This window comes from Cheilinus undulatus, linkage group 18 (genome assembly GCF_018320785.1).
Source record: "Cheilinus undulatus linkage group 18, ASM1832078v1, whole genome shotgun sequence".
Classification (NCBI taxonomy): Eukaryota; Metazoa; Chordata; class Actinopteri; order Labriformes; family Labridae; genus Cheilinus; species Cheilinus undulatus.
The window spans coordinates 21732727-21750601 of NC_054882.1; the positions used below are offsets into that span (position 1 = coordinate 21732727).

A 17875-nucleotide genomic window follows, 5' to 3' on the forward strand; every position below is an offset into this window, starting at 1 on the left:
CCTACTTGCCCCACTCCCTCTGTAAGTAGTCCTTTGATAAAAGGTAGGATCCCAAAAAAATGCTATCCGTGCATCCCTAGCAAAAATCATAAAAATTACCAGAAGTTTGTTGTTTTATGTTGATGCAAGGGTGCATGTAGTTAGATGGTTTTAGTGAGCATTTTTGGGGAAATTCAAGCGCTCAGGCACTTAGAACAGCAGCATTACAAAAACAAAAAGCAAAGAGGCCTTAACCCTTACACTTTGTAACACTTTCCTGAAGGGCACCATCAAATTATGATCCATGTGGAAGTGGAAGCATAATTAGACATCTCCATAGAGCCATTAATATGGTTTTTGACTTTTTTCTCTTGTTTTTGTAGGAAAGGAAAAAGGAAAAGCCATTTCCTGAGGATAGATGACTCACCATCCATCTGTCCCCACCTTCACTATCCCTCCTTCCCTTTGTCACAACCTTACAGCCAGACTGAACCCTCCCCGTCCTGACATTTCCAGCCGATATGTTCGACTGAAACATGACTTTAAAAATGCCCTTTAAACTTTGGAGTAACCCAGACGGTGGGTGCATTTCTTCTGGGGCTAGTTCAGGACAAAAATAGAGAGAGGAGAAGTGAATGAATGAAAAAAAGAAAGTAGAAAGCAGTGCTGGAGTCTTTATGTTTGTCTCCTGCACACAGACGCATAGAAGCATCCATTCTGTTTTACTCCGCAATGAGCTTCAGGAAAGTGGCTTATCTCTGTCTCCCAGTGCATCCACAATGACTTCCTTGCTTTAGCTTCTTTCCTTCTGCCAGTCTGTGTGTCAATCCATAATGTAGGATCTTAAGGCTGAGCTAAGCCTTGTGCCACAGCTGCCAGGAGGAGCTGGCTTTCAGCTTGTTGCTGTAGTGCTCATCGCTCACTGGCGCCTGTTGCCCGTCAAAACATCTGCATGCAGTCTGTCTTTCTGTTGTCCTCTCATATATGTATGCTGTAATTCTGAGTGATTGATTTGTTATCATCTGAGGGCTGTACTACAAAGGGTGATTGGCATGTAAGCCAGGTATGTTGAGCTTTAAGTTAGGTTTTGAGGCAGCTTATGCTTAAAAGTTTTGGGTCAGATTTGACTGTAAAGGGGCATCTTATTACTGCTTTCTTTTTGCTGTAGGATATTTTCTCTGAACAAAACAGATTCTCAGCTGAGCTATTGTGTTATGGAACTGGAATGTCAATCAGTAACACAACAGAATTAGAGGGGCACAGATGGCTTAGCACTTATTTTGTGCACCATGTAAGCAGGCAGCTGGGTTCAAGTCCAACCTGTGGCTCATTTCTCCTGTCATTGCCAACTCTCTCAACCCCGTCTCCACTGTCCACCCTTCTAATAAAGGCGTAAAAAGCCCAAAGCATGTCAGAATTGTTCCTACATTGTCATCTACTTTGACTATGCTTGCAGAGCAGATGAACTTGCCAGTCTGTCATCAGGCACATCCATCTTGAAAAGCTCTGATCCACAACGTTTGGAACATACATACGTACCAATCAGCGTCATTTGAGGTGAAAGAGGTGGTAGCTATGGATGGGGTTTAGTCGTACTAAAAGCTGATAGCAACGGCTACTACTGTGTAGCAATTAGCTTGGTTTTCGCAGTCTTTATTCCAAAATTGCACCACATTTCTGCATAAATTAAAAAGCAATGAACCACACTGAAAGCTTTTTATGATTGAAAAGGTGTTACAGGGGAGGTTGAGTTCTTCTTTAAGCCTGTATACAGTAGCTGCGACTGCTGAAGGGATTAGCAGTATAAAAAAAAGTGGCGGTTATATCAGACTTGTGCCAGATTTCTTTATTGAAACAAGAGCAAAACACTACACCACAAGCTGTTGTTGTTAGAGAAAATGTTTTCACCTGACTGGCATTGGCATAAGTTTTATTCACACTGTAACCAACTATCTGTAAACTACGGCAGCGTTCGCCTGTCAGTTTGTTGTGAAGCTGTGCATGCGTACAACCTCGTTTTATCTCCCATCATCTTCTGAGATTTTTTTTTTTTTTCAAAGTTTTGCCATCCCCAAAATATTTTCGAGATGAATTTGAAATATATCCATGTAATGTATAAATGAAACTAGGGTTGGGCAATTATGGCAAAAATCAAAATCACAATTAATTGAAATTTTTCCTCGATTACGATTAGTTAACGATTATTCCACCCCCAACTCGTTTTTTTCTCTAAATACTTGTAAAATCTTAAAGCAAGCAACTGAACGAAACATGCACAGATTAACAATTTATAATTGTTTATTGAAACATTTGAAATCAAAACACATATTAGCTGAAATGAAAATGTTTTTTGTAAAAGTCAAATTTTTCCAAGAAAAGGGGAAAGAAAAAGAAATAATTGCCAAGGCAGGTTTATGTTGGTTAGAGGCTTTAAATGTCGATTATTTTTTTATTAATTGCCCAGCTCTATATGAAACGTCTGTCTGTCATGTCTGGTTATAGTTTGACAACCTGACCCGTCGTCAATGACATGAATTCTGACACCTGCCAATAGGAGAGCATTTTCTCTTTTTATCTGTATCATCATTTACCAGCGTGACATTATAGTCCCCACTTTTTTTTCCACGATTTATATGTAAATACACTGAAGCTGCATTTATTGGTGACGTTAAAAAGGTAAATGCTTCTGTTGTAGCTATGCTTCACTGTCTTTGACCCCACTCTTCAGTCACAAAGACAGTGGTGACATCAGCATACGATGGCCTGGCCACACTTGTAGTATGGCTGCAGTGTGTGCTTGTCACAGAAGAAAAAAATACAAAACAAAAAGCACAGAGAGAGCATAGGTTAAGATAGATGTTAATATATTATCTGATTCAGGGTCACGTGGAAGCAGGAGCAAAACCCAGCTGCCATTGGGGGAAATTTAAACAGGTTACAATTAGGGATGCTCGATATTATCAGGCTGGTGTCAGTATCACCAGATATTACAGTTTCTGCCAATGTATTCAATGGATATTTTGGCTGTGAATGCCAGCATGAATCGACTCTAAATTTTGGCCATATAAATTAGTGGAGATTTAGGCCGGAAAAACAGACCTACAGTGCTTATCAAATTTACTAGACCACCTGTCATATTTGTCTCAGAGACCATCCAGCATCATGAAGTGCTTTAATGCAGACTCTCATTTTCAGTGAGCTCTCCACATTTTATCATTTTGAACAGGAATGAGGGATTTCAAACTGATTTCACCCAAATTTGAGCTGGCTCACTGGGCTTCTCTGAGAAGTCAGAAATTAATCAAGCATAACATTTAACCACTAAAACTATTTTTTCTGTTCAGGAATGCAAGTAAATAACTATAATTTGACATATTAATCAAGAAATATTAATGTGCTTTACTATTTTTTCATTTTTTTTTTGTAAATCAGTAAATTTGAAAATTCATGGATAACAATAATCATTATGTTTTAGCATAAAATATATCATTTGGGTTAAAGAGCTTCTACATATTGGGGTATTAACCATTGCAGAAACATAAAAAATGATTTTGGTAATTACCAATGCTGTTAATTTAGGGCAGCTGTGGCATAAACCTTACTTTGATTAGGGTTAGGGTGGTCTAATAAATTTGTTAAGCACTGTATGTCAGTTGAATTATTTAATTTGTCCTCATACTAGACACTTTTAAGCGAGATTTAAAGACTGAATTACGCTTCTTTTTTCATCCTCAAACCTTTGAGTTTGTTCAAAGGACTAAGTTTTAGCCCTAAAGATATCAGCATATTGGATATGGGCAGAAATATAATATCATGCATCCCTCATTACCACTCGTCACAGAGCTGACACTCAGAGATAGACAAGCATTCATGCTCACATCTATGGGTAATTTAGAGTCACCAGTCAGCCTAATGAGCATGCCTCCGCATGCAGGAGAATGCAAACACCAAACAAGAAAGTCCTGTCCAAGGCCCCTGGTATGAAGCTATGAAAAAAATAAATAAAACTTGTCTTTTTGGAAAATCTACCATACAGTGTGTGTGTGCACAGTTTCCCTGCCAAGCGATGTGTTGTGTACTTTGTTCTTAAGGGTCATCCTCATTTGGATGATCATGATAATTGATTGATATAGTGTTGCAATTCAAACATGAGAACAAGAGGGAAAAATTAAGTGACAAATTCTGAGCATGAAAGACATTTGTGTTCGTATTTATTAATTTACTACACAAAACTTGAAAAATAAAGAACTTGTATACTTTAACCTTGTGTATGAACTTGTTCCCCTCAGGCATTGAGGTAAGTTGTTGTAGCTACGGGATATGTTCTTATCAAATACCGTTTGGTATAGTTAAGCTTTGTGCAAATATAATTTTAATAGGGTTTGTTAACACAGACAACAAATAAAAAAATGGCCTTTTCCCCCTGCCAAGTAAACAGAGATAGACTGTTTGGAGTGAGAGTGGCTGTTTTCCAAAACTTCAACTGTCCCATTTCTGTTCATCAGCACTGCTTTGCTTGTATTTGCATGCTTTCATCATTTGCACCTCAAGTTCACTGAGTGTTTTCATCCCCCTACCCTTCGCTAATTTACTCTGTCCATGCTCTCCCTGGTCTCTCTTTGTCCCTGGAACATTTTTCTGAGGGTTTGCTGCAGTGCATTTATCTGAAAATAGTCGCTTTCTGTTTTTCAGTGGCTTCCCTTGAATCTCCTACAAAAAAATTCTGCAGCACAGATATTCTGCCCCACATTTTGAAACAATAAGAGCACCGTACCCTAGGGTAAGGTTGACTTCAGAGTGAATCAATAATGGAGGAGGAGATCTATGTTTTATGAATGAAGAAACATCGCACCCTGGCACAAGAACTTGTCTTCTGCAAAATGTTTATTCAGGAAACTACTATCCTAACACGGAGCAGCTGAATAGAAACACATTTAGCATTATATTTTAACAATTCTAGTAAAAAACAAACAAGCATTCTGTCTCTTTAGGCTTTACAGTCTGGTTGTTTTTGCCATGCAATGTTTTATCTAACATTCCCATGTTTGCATCATTGCACTGCGATTAACAGCAAGCACCCAGAAGATTAAAAACAGCAAATGTTAGATATATGTGGAGGGCATCGCCATCGTCAAATTAAAATTGCAGCAAGAGGAAGCGTTTATTTTATCAGTTCTGAGAGTAAAATCACATCTGTGTGTGAAATATAGCAAGTCAGTAGCATGTGGTGTCATTATAGAACAGCTGGTCAGGCGAAAAGAGCTGATCCACGCACAGTTGTGTTTACTTTGACAGTTGATTTCTCATCTGCTTGCATTAATTTCCAATGCTAGATAAGATCTGGCAACACCAGTTGTGGGACAAGCTTCATTTAAAATGCCTATGAAGTGATAATACGGCTGTTGTCATTTTTGAGACATCTCACTAGGAGAAACTTGGCCTTGAATGATTTGTACCATTATCATCAGTTCTACATGTAGCTATTGCACACATGAAATATATCTGTTGACATCTGTTTACCCACATTTGTGATATTAAATGGGTTGTTCTGAAGAGCTCAGTGACTTCAAGTGTGGTACTGTGATTGATGCCACCATTGCAATAAGACAGTTCATGGAATCTCATCCCTGCTGGATATTCCATTGTCAACTTTAAGTGATATTATTAGAAAGTGGAAGCATTTAGGAACAACAGCAACACAGCCATGATGCTTAAGACAACCAGTGTTCTGCTGTTTACACAGGTGAAGAGTTCTGAACTTCCACTGGCATTATTGTAAGCATTAAAACTGTGGATCAGAAGCTTAATTTAATAGGTTTCCATGGTTAGGCAGCTGCATGCAAGCCTCACATCACCAAGCCCAATGCCAAGTGATGGATTAAGGGATGTAAAGCACACTGACACTGGACTGTGAAGCATTGGAAACGTGTTCTTAGGAGTACTGTGCCTGCTTAAGCATTGTACAAACTTTGAAGTTTAGTGGAGGAGGGATGGTGGTATAAGTTTTTTTCAGGGTGTAAGCTAGGCCCCTTCTCCCCAGTGAAGTGCAATCTTAATGCTTCAACATACCAAGACATTTTGGACAATGCTACGCTTCCAACTTTGTGGCAACAGTTTTGGGAAGCCCCTTTTTTGTGTATATTTTTTTCCTTCTCCAAATTTGAGGTCTGTAAAAACACCAACATAGTGACTGTGCTTGCATTTTGGGTTTTAACACAAGCTGGATCATCTTAGTTTGCTTTTAATGTTTTAATGAGTAATGTTTTAACTCATTACTCGCTTATTGTAAGTCCATGTTGAATCCAATAAGCAGGCTGTGACATTAAACAAAGTTAGAGACACTGCTGCAGCTTAAAGTCACTGGTACTGCCATCAAAGTTAAGTTTAAGAATAAAAACATGAAATTTAAAGTTGGAGGGTGACCAAATTAAAGTCCCTGTAAAGTGAAATTCAAACTTTGTGTCTTTACACACTAAATATGTTGGAATAAGGTTGCTGTAAACATGAAAACACTGAGATACACGTGTGACTGAATTTTTGATCTAAAGAATTATAAATTTGCTCACCTCTTTCTTGGCTTGGTTTTATTTGAGCTGGGCATTTGAGCCCATGACATCACCACCCTAATGCTACAATGATATAAAGTTTGAACATTTGATGTTTTTGTTCATTGTGAGGTAAATCTCCAAAGTCTGTCAGCTACAGTGGCCTACAGGTCATTGAAAGTGTCATAAAAGAGAGATTTGTGCCAGAAAACAGTAAATCTAATCCCCAACTTTTGTCTCTGCTCTGGCAAAGAGCCAGGCAACTGGGCTCTGTCTAGAAGAATTTTTTTTTTTTTAATTTAAGAGGATCATATTTCTCGTGAGAGGGCGTGGCTTCAGCTCATTCAACCTGCTCCCCCACATCACCCTAGAGCAGATTTTACTGCCTCATTTTTCATGATTTGATGCTGAATTTTATAAACATAAAGATGTTTTTCATGACTGAAATTTGGCCTGGTGGTTTATAACACAGTGGCCTGTCATACAACAAAACTGAAATAAAGACTTTTTTATGACTTTATGGGGACTTTAAGCCAATGATAATTAACATGCTACTCTGTCACTTCCATCACTCTAAAAGCTCTGTGTTGTTATTAAAATAAGTCATTTTACTATGAATGCCCCCATTAGGAAACGTGATACAGGTACACCTCAGCACTACAGAGGTGAAACTTAAAACTACAGAAGCAGTCACAATGAGACTTATTAAATCATTTTTCTGTGATCTTAAGCTCAGACATGAGTGGATTATGCCATCACAGGTTTGGTTTAATTGAAAGGAGTGGGTATGTACCACCTGAATATGCATTTAAATGTGTCTATCCACTGTACTCCACTATGAATAAAGACATAAAAACGCCTCCAAAAAATATCTAAATTGGCTGTAAGTTTGAGTGTGAAGGTGCCTCGTTGTTTGTCTCTGTATGTTAGCCCTGCGATTGACCGGCCACCAGTCCAGGGTGTCAAATATGAGCCCTGTTTGCCTTTTGAATGCTGTATTTGGTGGCTTTATTTTCACTTGTCTTTGATGATAGACAGTCATATTTATTGTAAAGATTCATAAAACCAAAGATCAGCATTTTTTACAACAGGGCTGAAATTAAATGTGTGTAAAATAACAGTGAGAGTACAATCTGTTCAGATGAGGGCTGCTCTACAGGTTTTACGCAAATCCACCTGCTGCTTTTCAAACTGATCCAGCTTTAGTTTCGTTCTTTTATGTTCGCTTTTATTGCTTGCTGGAGGGTTGTTATTGAGGTTGTGTCCCGCTGACATAAGTCTATTAAGGATCAAAACATGATCATCAGGAATTGAGTGAGAATACAGACGTATTTTCTCTGTAATCAGTCTTGTTCTTCATTTTGCATTAAAAGCATAATTACTCAAACACAGTCAGCTTTCATGTAGTCACCCACAGCTTTCCTTTCCTTCTCTGCGGCCTTGAACAATGCAGTTCCTCTGTCACGCCCTTCCACTCTCCCTCATGAAATTCCTTCCTTACAAAGCAATGTGTTGATATCCAGGGAGGGGTTGATCTCACACCCTGCTGCTCCCAGGCCAGTGCAAAGACAGGGGCTGCAGTTCAACTTTGAGTATTTGTCATTCATCCTTTTAAGTCAGGAAACACTCACTTAAACAGCAGCATAAACAAACCTGACTTTTGTTTATTGATGAATTTATCACAGAGGCATTTGTAGGAAAACCAGCTGGACTCGTGCTGTAACCATCTTACCATTTGACATACTTAACTGTTTCTGCTTATCTGGCTTTCATTTATAAATCAGCAGCTGTAATAAGTGTCAGATGTTTGCTCGCTTGCAAATGAGGCAGTCACTCTTGTGTGCAGGCGCACAGGCTGGCAGAGCTTGTCATTTGACCAACAACCAGTAATGTCCTACTCTTTAAAGAGAGCAGCTTGAAGTAATCAAAGCGTGAAATGACATCCAGAGCTGTGGATTTGGTAAATACAGCTTGAAAAAGAGACCCGCTTGAGAAATGGGGAGCCAGAGGAGGTCTATTTGATGTGTGACTTGTTGTTATATTTTATTTTTAGCTCTTGTGATTTTTAAAGGGGAGAGGCTGATTTGCGGTTGAACCTCGCTCTAACTTTGCCTGAATTTTTTTTTTTTTTTTTTTTTTTTTTTAACACTAGAAATTGCCTGAACTGAATCAGAAACACTCAGTTATTCTCAAGAGGGGTAATCAATTTGGACAAAAGCTAGGCCTGCACTCTGTATTATTCATGGCTGAATGATGGAAATAGCTCCCAGTCTGAATAAACACATTTATGTGAACATAGAGGGTAAGGCTTGTTTGCTTTTGATCCCAAACAGCCCTGGAGGTGATGTGTAGTGAGCTTTTAGATACCAAAGAGGCATTATCAGTGGCCAAAGTGACACACCTCACCAGTAAACAAATGGCCAGCAGGGCTCCTTTTTTTTTAGTTAGCTGTAGGTTTGGATCAGACTTAGATTTTCCTGCGGTGTTTTGCTAAGGATGGGAAACTCAAATACTCTTATCATGTTGCTCTGCTATATTCCAGGTTGCACAGAATATAAATGTCAAGAAGCTGACAAATTGTTTTCCTTTTGCCACTTCCCACTTGATAGGAACCTAGAAAGACAATGGGTGATGAAATACCAGAGAGATACTGGGCCATATTTAAAGTCATAAAAGATTTTTGATAAAAAATAGGCTATCATGAGACCACAGGGAAAGGGATATTTCTGTATTTTTGAAGTTGAGTTGAATGAGGTACTTGGCAATACTAGTGCCATTAGCCTCATGTGATTTCTGTGAGCATTTCCCCTTCAAATCGGATGCACTAGAGGAAGCGAGGCTATACAGCGTAGCAAAGGGGAACACTGCCCAAGTCAGTCTGGCTGCAGACTGCTTTATATCTCAGAATGTTAAAACTTGCAAAATAAAATTGGATCAAACTTCAGTTTAAAGTTAAGGTACGGGTTAGGACACCAACAGCTAAAAGTAAAAAACTTAACCTACAAAACCTGATTACAAAGTGTTTAATAAAGCAGAGTAAACAGTCTGCTTAAAGGAAAAAGATAACAGACTTGCATAGTTATGTAGCTAACATAGCTAAGGCTAGGCTCATAAAACAGCTATGAAAGCTGTGTCATCTATGTCATCTGCATAGCTTATTTATTTTTCGATACATCTGCTGAAGCTTACATTGCTAAAGCTCACATTGATTTAGTGTTAGCTTTAGCTAACTTAGCTAAAATGGTGCTATGTAATTAATGCAGCTCCTTAGCTCTGTTGCTTAGGTAAAGCTCAGAAAAGCAGCTATGTAAGCTACGTAGGTACATGAGCTTTAGCTACGTTTGCTTAAGCTCATGTTGCCAAAGCTAACTTAGCTACATTGGCTTATGTAGTAACATTAATTACATAGCTAGCATAGCTATATTAGCTTTAGCTGAACTAGTAAAGCTAAAGCAAGCCACAGTTAATGTATCTTCTTCTAAAATGGATCTTTACATATATTACTCTCAGATTAGGCCTCTGAAAAAAAATCTCAAACTGGAAATGTGTTGTACCAGCAATTTATGGCACTTCCTTTCTGAGATATACAGTATCTCATATGATCCATCTGTGAGAGTGGCTGTCAGAATTGTATGGCCTTCAGCCACACACCTTTCACATGATGTAAATATAATTTAGCGAGTTTAAGGTAAAAAGGGGCCTAATACAATGCTGACTCACTTGTAATTGAAATGTGAGCTTCAGCTAGTGGCTAAGTGCTCTTCCGCCTCAGCATATCTGATCACCTATGAGTCTGCAGGCTTCGGCAGGGACAAAAACAAAAAAAAAGATAGCTACAAGTAGTTATTTCAGCTCAGTTCTCCACTTCAACAGCTGACACATTGTTTTTTTAAAGTAAACATATTGTGCTGACTGTAGCTTGTCTAATTATCAGCCATTATAAGAATAAAGCTACAGCCATAGACTTGCTTGCATTACAAATTTCCCTTTACCTCTCCTGTTGGGGTCAGTTTCTCCAATTTATCTTTAGAAAGTTGAAGAAGATCTGTAAAAAATGTGTGTTTAGTAAGGTGGGTAACTCTGAATGGGGAGTGATGCAGGCTGCAGGCATCTGTGAGCTGCTGTCCTCCATTAGAAATGTCATGAGGCTGACTTGTCATGACAGAAGTAGCTCTCTGTGTGGACATGGGCTTGCAGTTGATCAAAATTCCAACCCTACATGAAGTGTTACCAGAAAGTGTCTTGTGAACATCGTCTGTGTCCAGGGAAACAGGGAAGAGAATGGGGAGAGACATGCGGTAAAGGGCCACAGACTGGATTCAAACTGAGGCTGCCTACATGGGCAGCGCCTTAAACCACTCGACCTCATACGGGCCCGTTTCAGGTCATTTTTCAAGGCTTTAAAAAAAAAAAAAAAGAAGAAGAAGAAATCTGTAACCTTTTCAATGAAGTGCTAAGGATTTGGAATAACAGTTTCCCTTATGATGATGACATTATATGGGAAACTGATGATGACATTGTGATTGTGTACAAACAAGTGAGTTATGCCAAAAAATTAAATTATTAATCTGCTCGAAGCTCAGAGCTTTTGTCGTTTTTGTGTGAAAATATGTCAAGTATAGTATGAGTTTTTTTTAAACGCTACCATTGTTTTTGATCCCCAGCTGTTGTCATCGCTATTTATGAGCACTGTTGCTACACATTTTAATCTTGTGAAAGAGATGAGATCAGTGTCATATGCATTGCGTGTTTGAAACCCACTCATATCTGCTGCCAAATGACATTTGGTATTATACACTTGTGCTACTGCTGCACATGATTTGTTGCTACATCTGTCAGTGGGGCAGACTAAATGATACTTAAGGCTATATCTGTCCCTCTCGGCTCTTTCTCATTAATCATGCAGGATCCATAGATAATGGATGGTGCTCTCAGTGTCTCTATAGCCTTTCACTGCTTAGTGGCCAGACGGATCTGTTAACATGACCTATATACATGAGCAGGCCTTTGTTGCTTCAGACATGCATCGGTGGTTGTGACATCAAACAAACATGAAGGGTTCTTAGCGGATAAGTGTTAATTTCACCTTCTACAGTATTTAGCACTATGAGTATTGTGCTTTCTCTAGTCTTTAGCTAAAACCCTAACTTTAAATAAGCCATAATTTAGTCAGAGTTTTGAAAGTACGTACATCGTCACTAACCTTGCGTGAGCACAATAAAATAACACTTGAATAACTGAAACATTAAAAAAAACAACTAACCTACCACTGGCAAGTTATGTAGATGTTTTTAGGATTTCAATAAGCAGTGATTGAAAGACTACAGTATATGTTGTAGCTTTAATTACAAAGACTTAAAATAATCAAATTGACTAGATAACAAAATTCAGTCAGATTAATATTATATAAATCATATGGTATATATCTTACTTTTTTGTATCCTATACAATATAGTTAAGAATGAGTACAGAGTAGTAATCAAACTGAGAGGTTTCCATTGTCCTCTTCTCAGTGGAGCTAGTCAATCTCACGATTGTCTGGAGTAAAGCCTCTTTGCTGGGCCATTTAGAGACATTAGGAGATGAAATGGGGGTCAAAACACCAGCTGTAACTCACTGTACAGTGACCTGTCAGAGTAAAATATCTAAATAGAAATGTATGCACAAATGAAACACAGGGTTAATAGTGTATCAAGTTCCACATTGTCAAAACGGAGGCAAAGGAACGCTGTTTGTGCATATGGAAGCATATTAACTTACAACCGTAAATGAAAACGATGCACCAAACAAACATCTTTTAGTTGTAGTGCTGCCATAAAAGCATTTCTTGAATGAAAAACTGTATCAACCTAGGCTAGCTGTGGCACAGTAAACTGACCACACAGCTATCTGACGACGCTGCTGACTGACTGCATTGCCCCCTAATTCACTACAATGCAGCTAACTGACCTTAACGCAGCTAACTAACCACAACAAAGCTGACTAATCACAACACAGCTGGTTTAAAACTGCTAACTGACTAATATGCAGCTACCTCACTACAACAAAGCTAACTAACTACAGTGAAGCTGACTGACTGCAGTGAAGCTATCTGACCATAACACAGCTGATTAAAGGTAGCTAACTGATTACAGCTAAGCTAGCAGACTCTAAAGAAGCTGACTACAATGCTGCTAATTGACTAAATGCAGCTAACTGACCACAATGCATCTAACTGACTACAGCAAAGCTATGTGACTAAAACAAAGTGAACATGTTACAGTGCAGCAAAGTGACAACAAAACAGCACTACAAAAATGACAATAACACAGCTAACTGGCTACAGCACAGCCAAGCTTAAACAATACAGCTAACTTAATACAGTGCAGACAACAGTTTACACTGCAGCTAAATGGCAAAACACATGAAAACTCAAAAGTAAGATAATTCCTTGTGAAATAAAGGGTTTTCGCTAATTGTCTTCTAGGGCTGGGCAAATGATTGAAAATTAGATAAAATCGCAATATGGCCAGTTACAATTTTCAAATCGCAGAAGTTGCAATATTTCTTTAACCTGAAATTTGTGTCAAAGTACTGGTTTAAAACATTTTTTGCAGCACAGATGTTATGCATTACATATCATGAAAAGCTTCAAGTGACATTTTTTATAATAGCCTAGAAAAATCCTACCTCATTCATTTCTGTACATTTTTCTGATGAAATATGAAGATGACATCAATATAAGCATTCCCTTCAATACTATAATTCATATCGAATTTGCAATATGAGTCAAAATGATCACAATTAGAGATTTTTTTCAAAATTGTTTAGCCCTTGTTTTATCTAAAATTGTTTTGGTTACAATATAGAATATCAAATCGCAGTTGCAATATTGAAGAAAATAATTGCAATTAGATTATTTTCCCAAATCGTTCAGCCCTACTCTCTTCAAAATATTCTCTATTTTGGTACATAATTTCTTAAATATCTGGTAAAGTTTACATTTTTATGACCAAGAGAAAGAAGACTGTTCAAATGAGTTAGCATGCTACCTGGCAAGCTAGTCATAAAGCTATTGATAATATTCCTCTGAATAACTTCTTTATTTTTGTTTTCCTTTTTTGGTTGAACTTTCAATTGCTTAAGATGATACAGTTTCAAAGTGGCAGACGCTTTAGTTTTAAAACGGAAAACAATTTCCTGTATTTATTCTTTTGAAACCCTGGGGTTTAATAAAAGAAACATTAAGGGATAGAGACATTAATGCTAATTTTATTTGACTTGGGATTGACTTTGGCATTGTGAGTTTACTGCAGGTGCTCTATTTTATATATTTTCCACACTGTATTACCATTTCCTATCAACATCATATTTTGGTTCACAGTATATTTTCCTACTTTTACTTGATTTGCATAAGCTCTGGCTTTAGATTTCATGTTTCTGATTTTTTCCATCTGCATTCTATAACAGTGTTATGTGCCGCTCTTCTGCACAGGTTAACTTTGTGGCATGTCAGCTGTTCGCCCTGCTGATGGCTGTGTGGTTTCGGATCTACCTCCACCCCAGTAAAACCAGTCCTTTCATCAGACATGTGGTGGCCACTCTGCTGGGCTTCTACTTGGCTCTCTTCTGCTTCGGCTGGTGAGTCACAGCTCTCTTTAACCCGCAGCTTTTCTTTTCTTGTCACGGCTGTCGTTTCATACTCTGCTCCTTCCTTCCTGCTTCAGAATATCCTCCTACAATATTATTCAGTGAAATCCTTTTTCTGCAGACTGTGGCTGAGTCCCAATTTCACACTACTTGTACACAAAACTAGCCTGCTGGATTGTTTGAAATGATGTTATTATTATCATGCTGCAGTTGCTGGTATACAGAGTGTTATGTAATGTCATGTAATGAAACAAAATGTTAATTAATGAAGTTAGCGCGTTTGCTTTTTTTGTGTTTGCCGCTTAGAAACAAGGAACTTCTCTTGTAGCTGCATTTTCATATTAAAGATCCTGTAAACAATCAGGAATACTAACACCTCTCAGTCCATTTAGACTATGCTTTTATGAGTCTTCCCAAGTGCCCTCATTCAAATTAGCATTTAACTTCTGTTGGGATGCTGCTTTGCTTTCTTTTTCTGTGTTTGTCCTCCTGTCATCATCTTGCACCCTTGTCCTTGTTTGTCACTCTCCTTCTCTTCTCTGCCCCCCCCCCATCTCTCCCTCACCCTGTCCTCATCTCTTCATCCTTGCCAAAGCAAATGGGTCGATCGGGTAGTAACTGATATCCAATTAAAAAGCTATTGCCCTGTAATAGACAACCCACTGTACCTCTGGCAGAGTGCCTCTCAAAGTGCTGCTGTGTGATCCTCTATATGTGTGTCTGAGTGTGTTCAACAGGAAACCTTTAAACATAACATTCAGATAGTGGGAAATCGCTAACCTGGTGAAATGTAACCTGGTTATCAGGTTAGAGGTGGTTTAATTTGATCACCTCGCAGACAGACACTTCTCGCACATGATGCAGCTTACGGTCAGCTGCTGCAGGATCAGGTTGTTTGTTGTGTCTGAGAGAGGGGATGTTGAATAATTCATGTCTGATTCAGAAGGAAGAGCAGATAAAGCATGGCATTACAGTGTAATACAACATAGCAACTTATATTGACTCATATGTAATTGTTTAATGTTTACCCATGGGTCTGACATAAAATATAAAGTAACGTGTATTGGCGTTGTGCAGACTAAGCCTATCATGTCATTCTTAATTCCTTATTTTCAAAAATCTGCATTTATTGAAATGAATAAATTATAGTTTTAAACTATCAGGAGTTAACCACTGTTGGGAGTTTTTAGGTGGTTATGAAAAAGCCTGAAATTCATATTAACCATTTTGAACCTGAAAACCTCAGACAGTCAGCTGTGTGCTGCCAATGAACATTTTTAAACATTTTCTACTACAAGATTTCACTATATAAACTTTGCACAAAAAGTAGGGTTGTTGTAACAATGCTTCTTGGCAATAAATCTTATACCGTTGGAAAGCGGGTTTATTTCCCTTTTAAATGATGCCACATTTGTAAGGAACATGCATTTGTGGGATGTGGAGCAGAGCTGAGTATGTGGGGTTGTGCCCATGAAAAATTTGCCAAATCTTTTCTTAAAAGGCCGATGGTAGTTTTCTACATCATAAACTTTATATGAAAGGTAGAAAGTTACCGCCTCTGACTGACTTTAGCATTCAGAGACCACACCCATCCTCTCCTGCCTGCACCTGCACTTCCTCAGCTCTGAGAGCTCCAGCTTTATTAACACCAGTGGCGGAGCAAACAGTGTTAACAGGTTGAGCTCAGGACCACCACCCTATAGCTCTGATGCCCCGTTTACGCGACGTTTTCAGGTGAAAACACAAAAGTTTTGTAGCGTGTTGGCTGTCCGTTTACACGGCAGCGGCGTTTTGGTGCCTGAAAACGGAACTTTTTGGAAACGGGCTCCAGAGTGGACGTTTTTCAAAATGACCCCGTCTCCATTTCCGTAAACAGGAAAACCATCACTTTCTGAAAACGGACATGCACACTGCAGCTGCAGTAATTATCCATGCATGAGTAGGCTAATAACGCATGCGCGGATGGGAAGCCCAAAGCAGAGATGGCCGACACCAGTGTACTGTTCGTGCTCCTCACTCTTTTGAATTTAACTGGACTTCTCCAACAAAGTGTTGATTTACTTCACCATCACTCGGATCAGCAGACACGTATTTCATGCCTGCACCAGATTCTGACTCGCCCTTTGATGGTGTAGTTGTGCAGAGTCGTGACGTAAGCGGGCAGCAGCAAGAGGCCGGTGCAATTGGCGGAAAGCTTAGCATGGATGCTGCTAAAGTGCCAGTTTTATCAGAACTTGACGACATTTCTTTGTTAAAAGAAGAACAAAGAACAGCAGTGAGTTGTTTTCTTTTCAAAAACGACAAAAAGTCGAGTACTTACATGTCTTTAGTTGCTATGTTTCACGTTATTCCTTGGTAGATGCGCACACGCAGCTTGGTAGCGGCTACTTCACGTGTTTTGTTGCTCTGATTGGCCTGTAGAGATGTAACAGACAGAACATTCACCCAATTACACTCCGAGTTCTTTTTCAAATCCTCTGCCTTTTCCCAAATGTTTCCTATTGAAGCTTTTCCAGATGGATGTATGAAACACATCCATCTGGCGTGTCAAGTTAAGTATCTGTTGGGATCTGCAAAAATTATTTTATAAATATCAGCATATCGGATGTTGGCAAAAATCATGAAAATTGAAGTTAATGTCTCTAAATGCCTGCCAAACAGTTTTACACTACCCTAATTTAAAGAGCAATCAAACAGATACTCTTCACACGTTTTAGGTTTTTTATTGTGCTTGGCTCAGTCTTCCAGGATAAATACTTAATATTACACAGAAAAATAGAGGAACTAAGTGTTCACATTAGTTGATTCTTCTGATTTTATGATAACATACTAACATATATGAGAGCTGTGCGCATGTTAAAAAGGATCCTAGGCCATGTCTGCCAATGCAGCTTGCATGTGTGTTATGCATGATGGCATCCATGCACACACTTCTGAATTTATACTCTGTAACTCTCATACAAACCCATAGTAGTTTTAGATTTCATTGCACACACACCCTCACTGTTATGTCCCAGGGCACCTGGCAGCAGGCCTTTTGAGGATCTGGCTCGCGTGATGCTGCAAAGTGTTAGGTTTTCTTTCGGGATGCATTGTTTGTGGGGAAACGCACACAATCTTGTTTTTTCTGAATGTCACCAGAGAAAACAGCTGAAGCTTTTTCTCAGTCAAAAGAAAAGATTAGGATGGATGGCACAGAAGAAACCTGGGATTGAACCCTATTGGCCGGTTGCAGTACAGGTTATGCCTCTTCAGTGCTAGCGGATGGGACAAGGGTCAAAGACAGAGGTTGAAATGCGTGTCAGATATTTTTTTGCTATCTGGATTCTGTGGTGATGATAATGTTTTTATTTATTATTTGATGTGAAAAGGGGTCGATTTAACATTATTACTGCTAGCTTTGTTGACAAACACAGCTTCTGCATTGGTAACAGAATAAGATGAGTAAAGGAAGTTCAGTCAGAAACACTCGGCATACATTTAACCAATTTATTGCAAAAATGGATAAACGGTTTTAATTGGCGGAGAGGTCTCTGCTCAATAGATGCTCCCTGGGTTAGTCAAGGCATGCTTTGACTTTCCAGGGAGCACATGGCTAGAGATCCCCATAGGGATAGATACATTTATGACAATTTGTATTGTTTTGAATACAATAAATGTAGTTCAAAAGCAATTAAATTGTAGTAGCAGGAATCTGAATATGAGGGTGCAACAAGCTTTGT

At 38.7% G+C, this 17875-nt stretch overlaps 1 protein-coding gene across 1 annotated transcript in view; it reads left to right on the forward strand.

Moving 5' to 3' along the window:
• Positions 1 to 17875, forward strand: part of mboat2a (membrane bound O-acyltransferase domain containing 2a) — a 77922-nt gene that overhangs the window by 25009 nt on the left and 35038 nt on the right. The window contains 1 exon segment of the mRNA XM_041812941.1: positions 13999 to 14144. Coding sequence (XP_041668875.1) covers positions 13999 to 14144 — 146 coding nt within the window.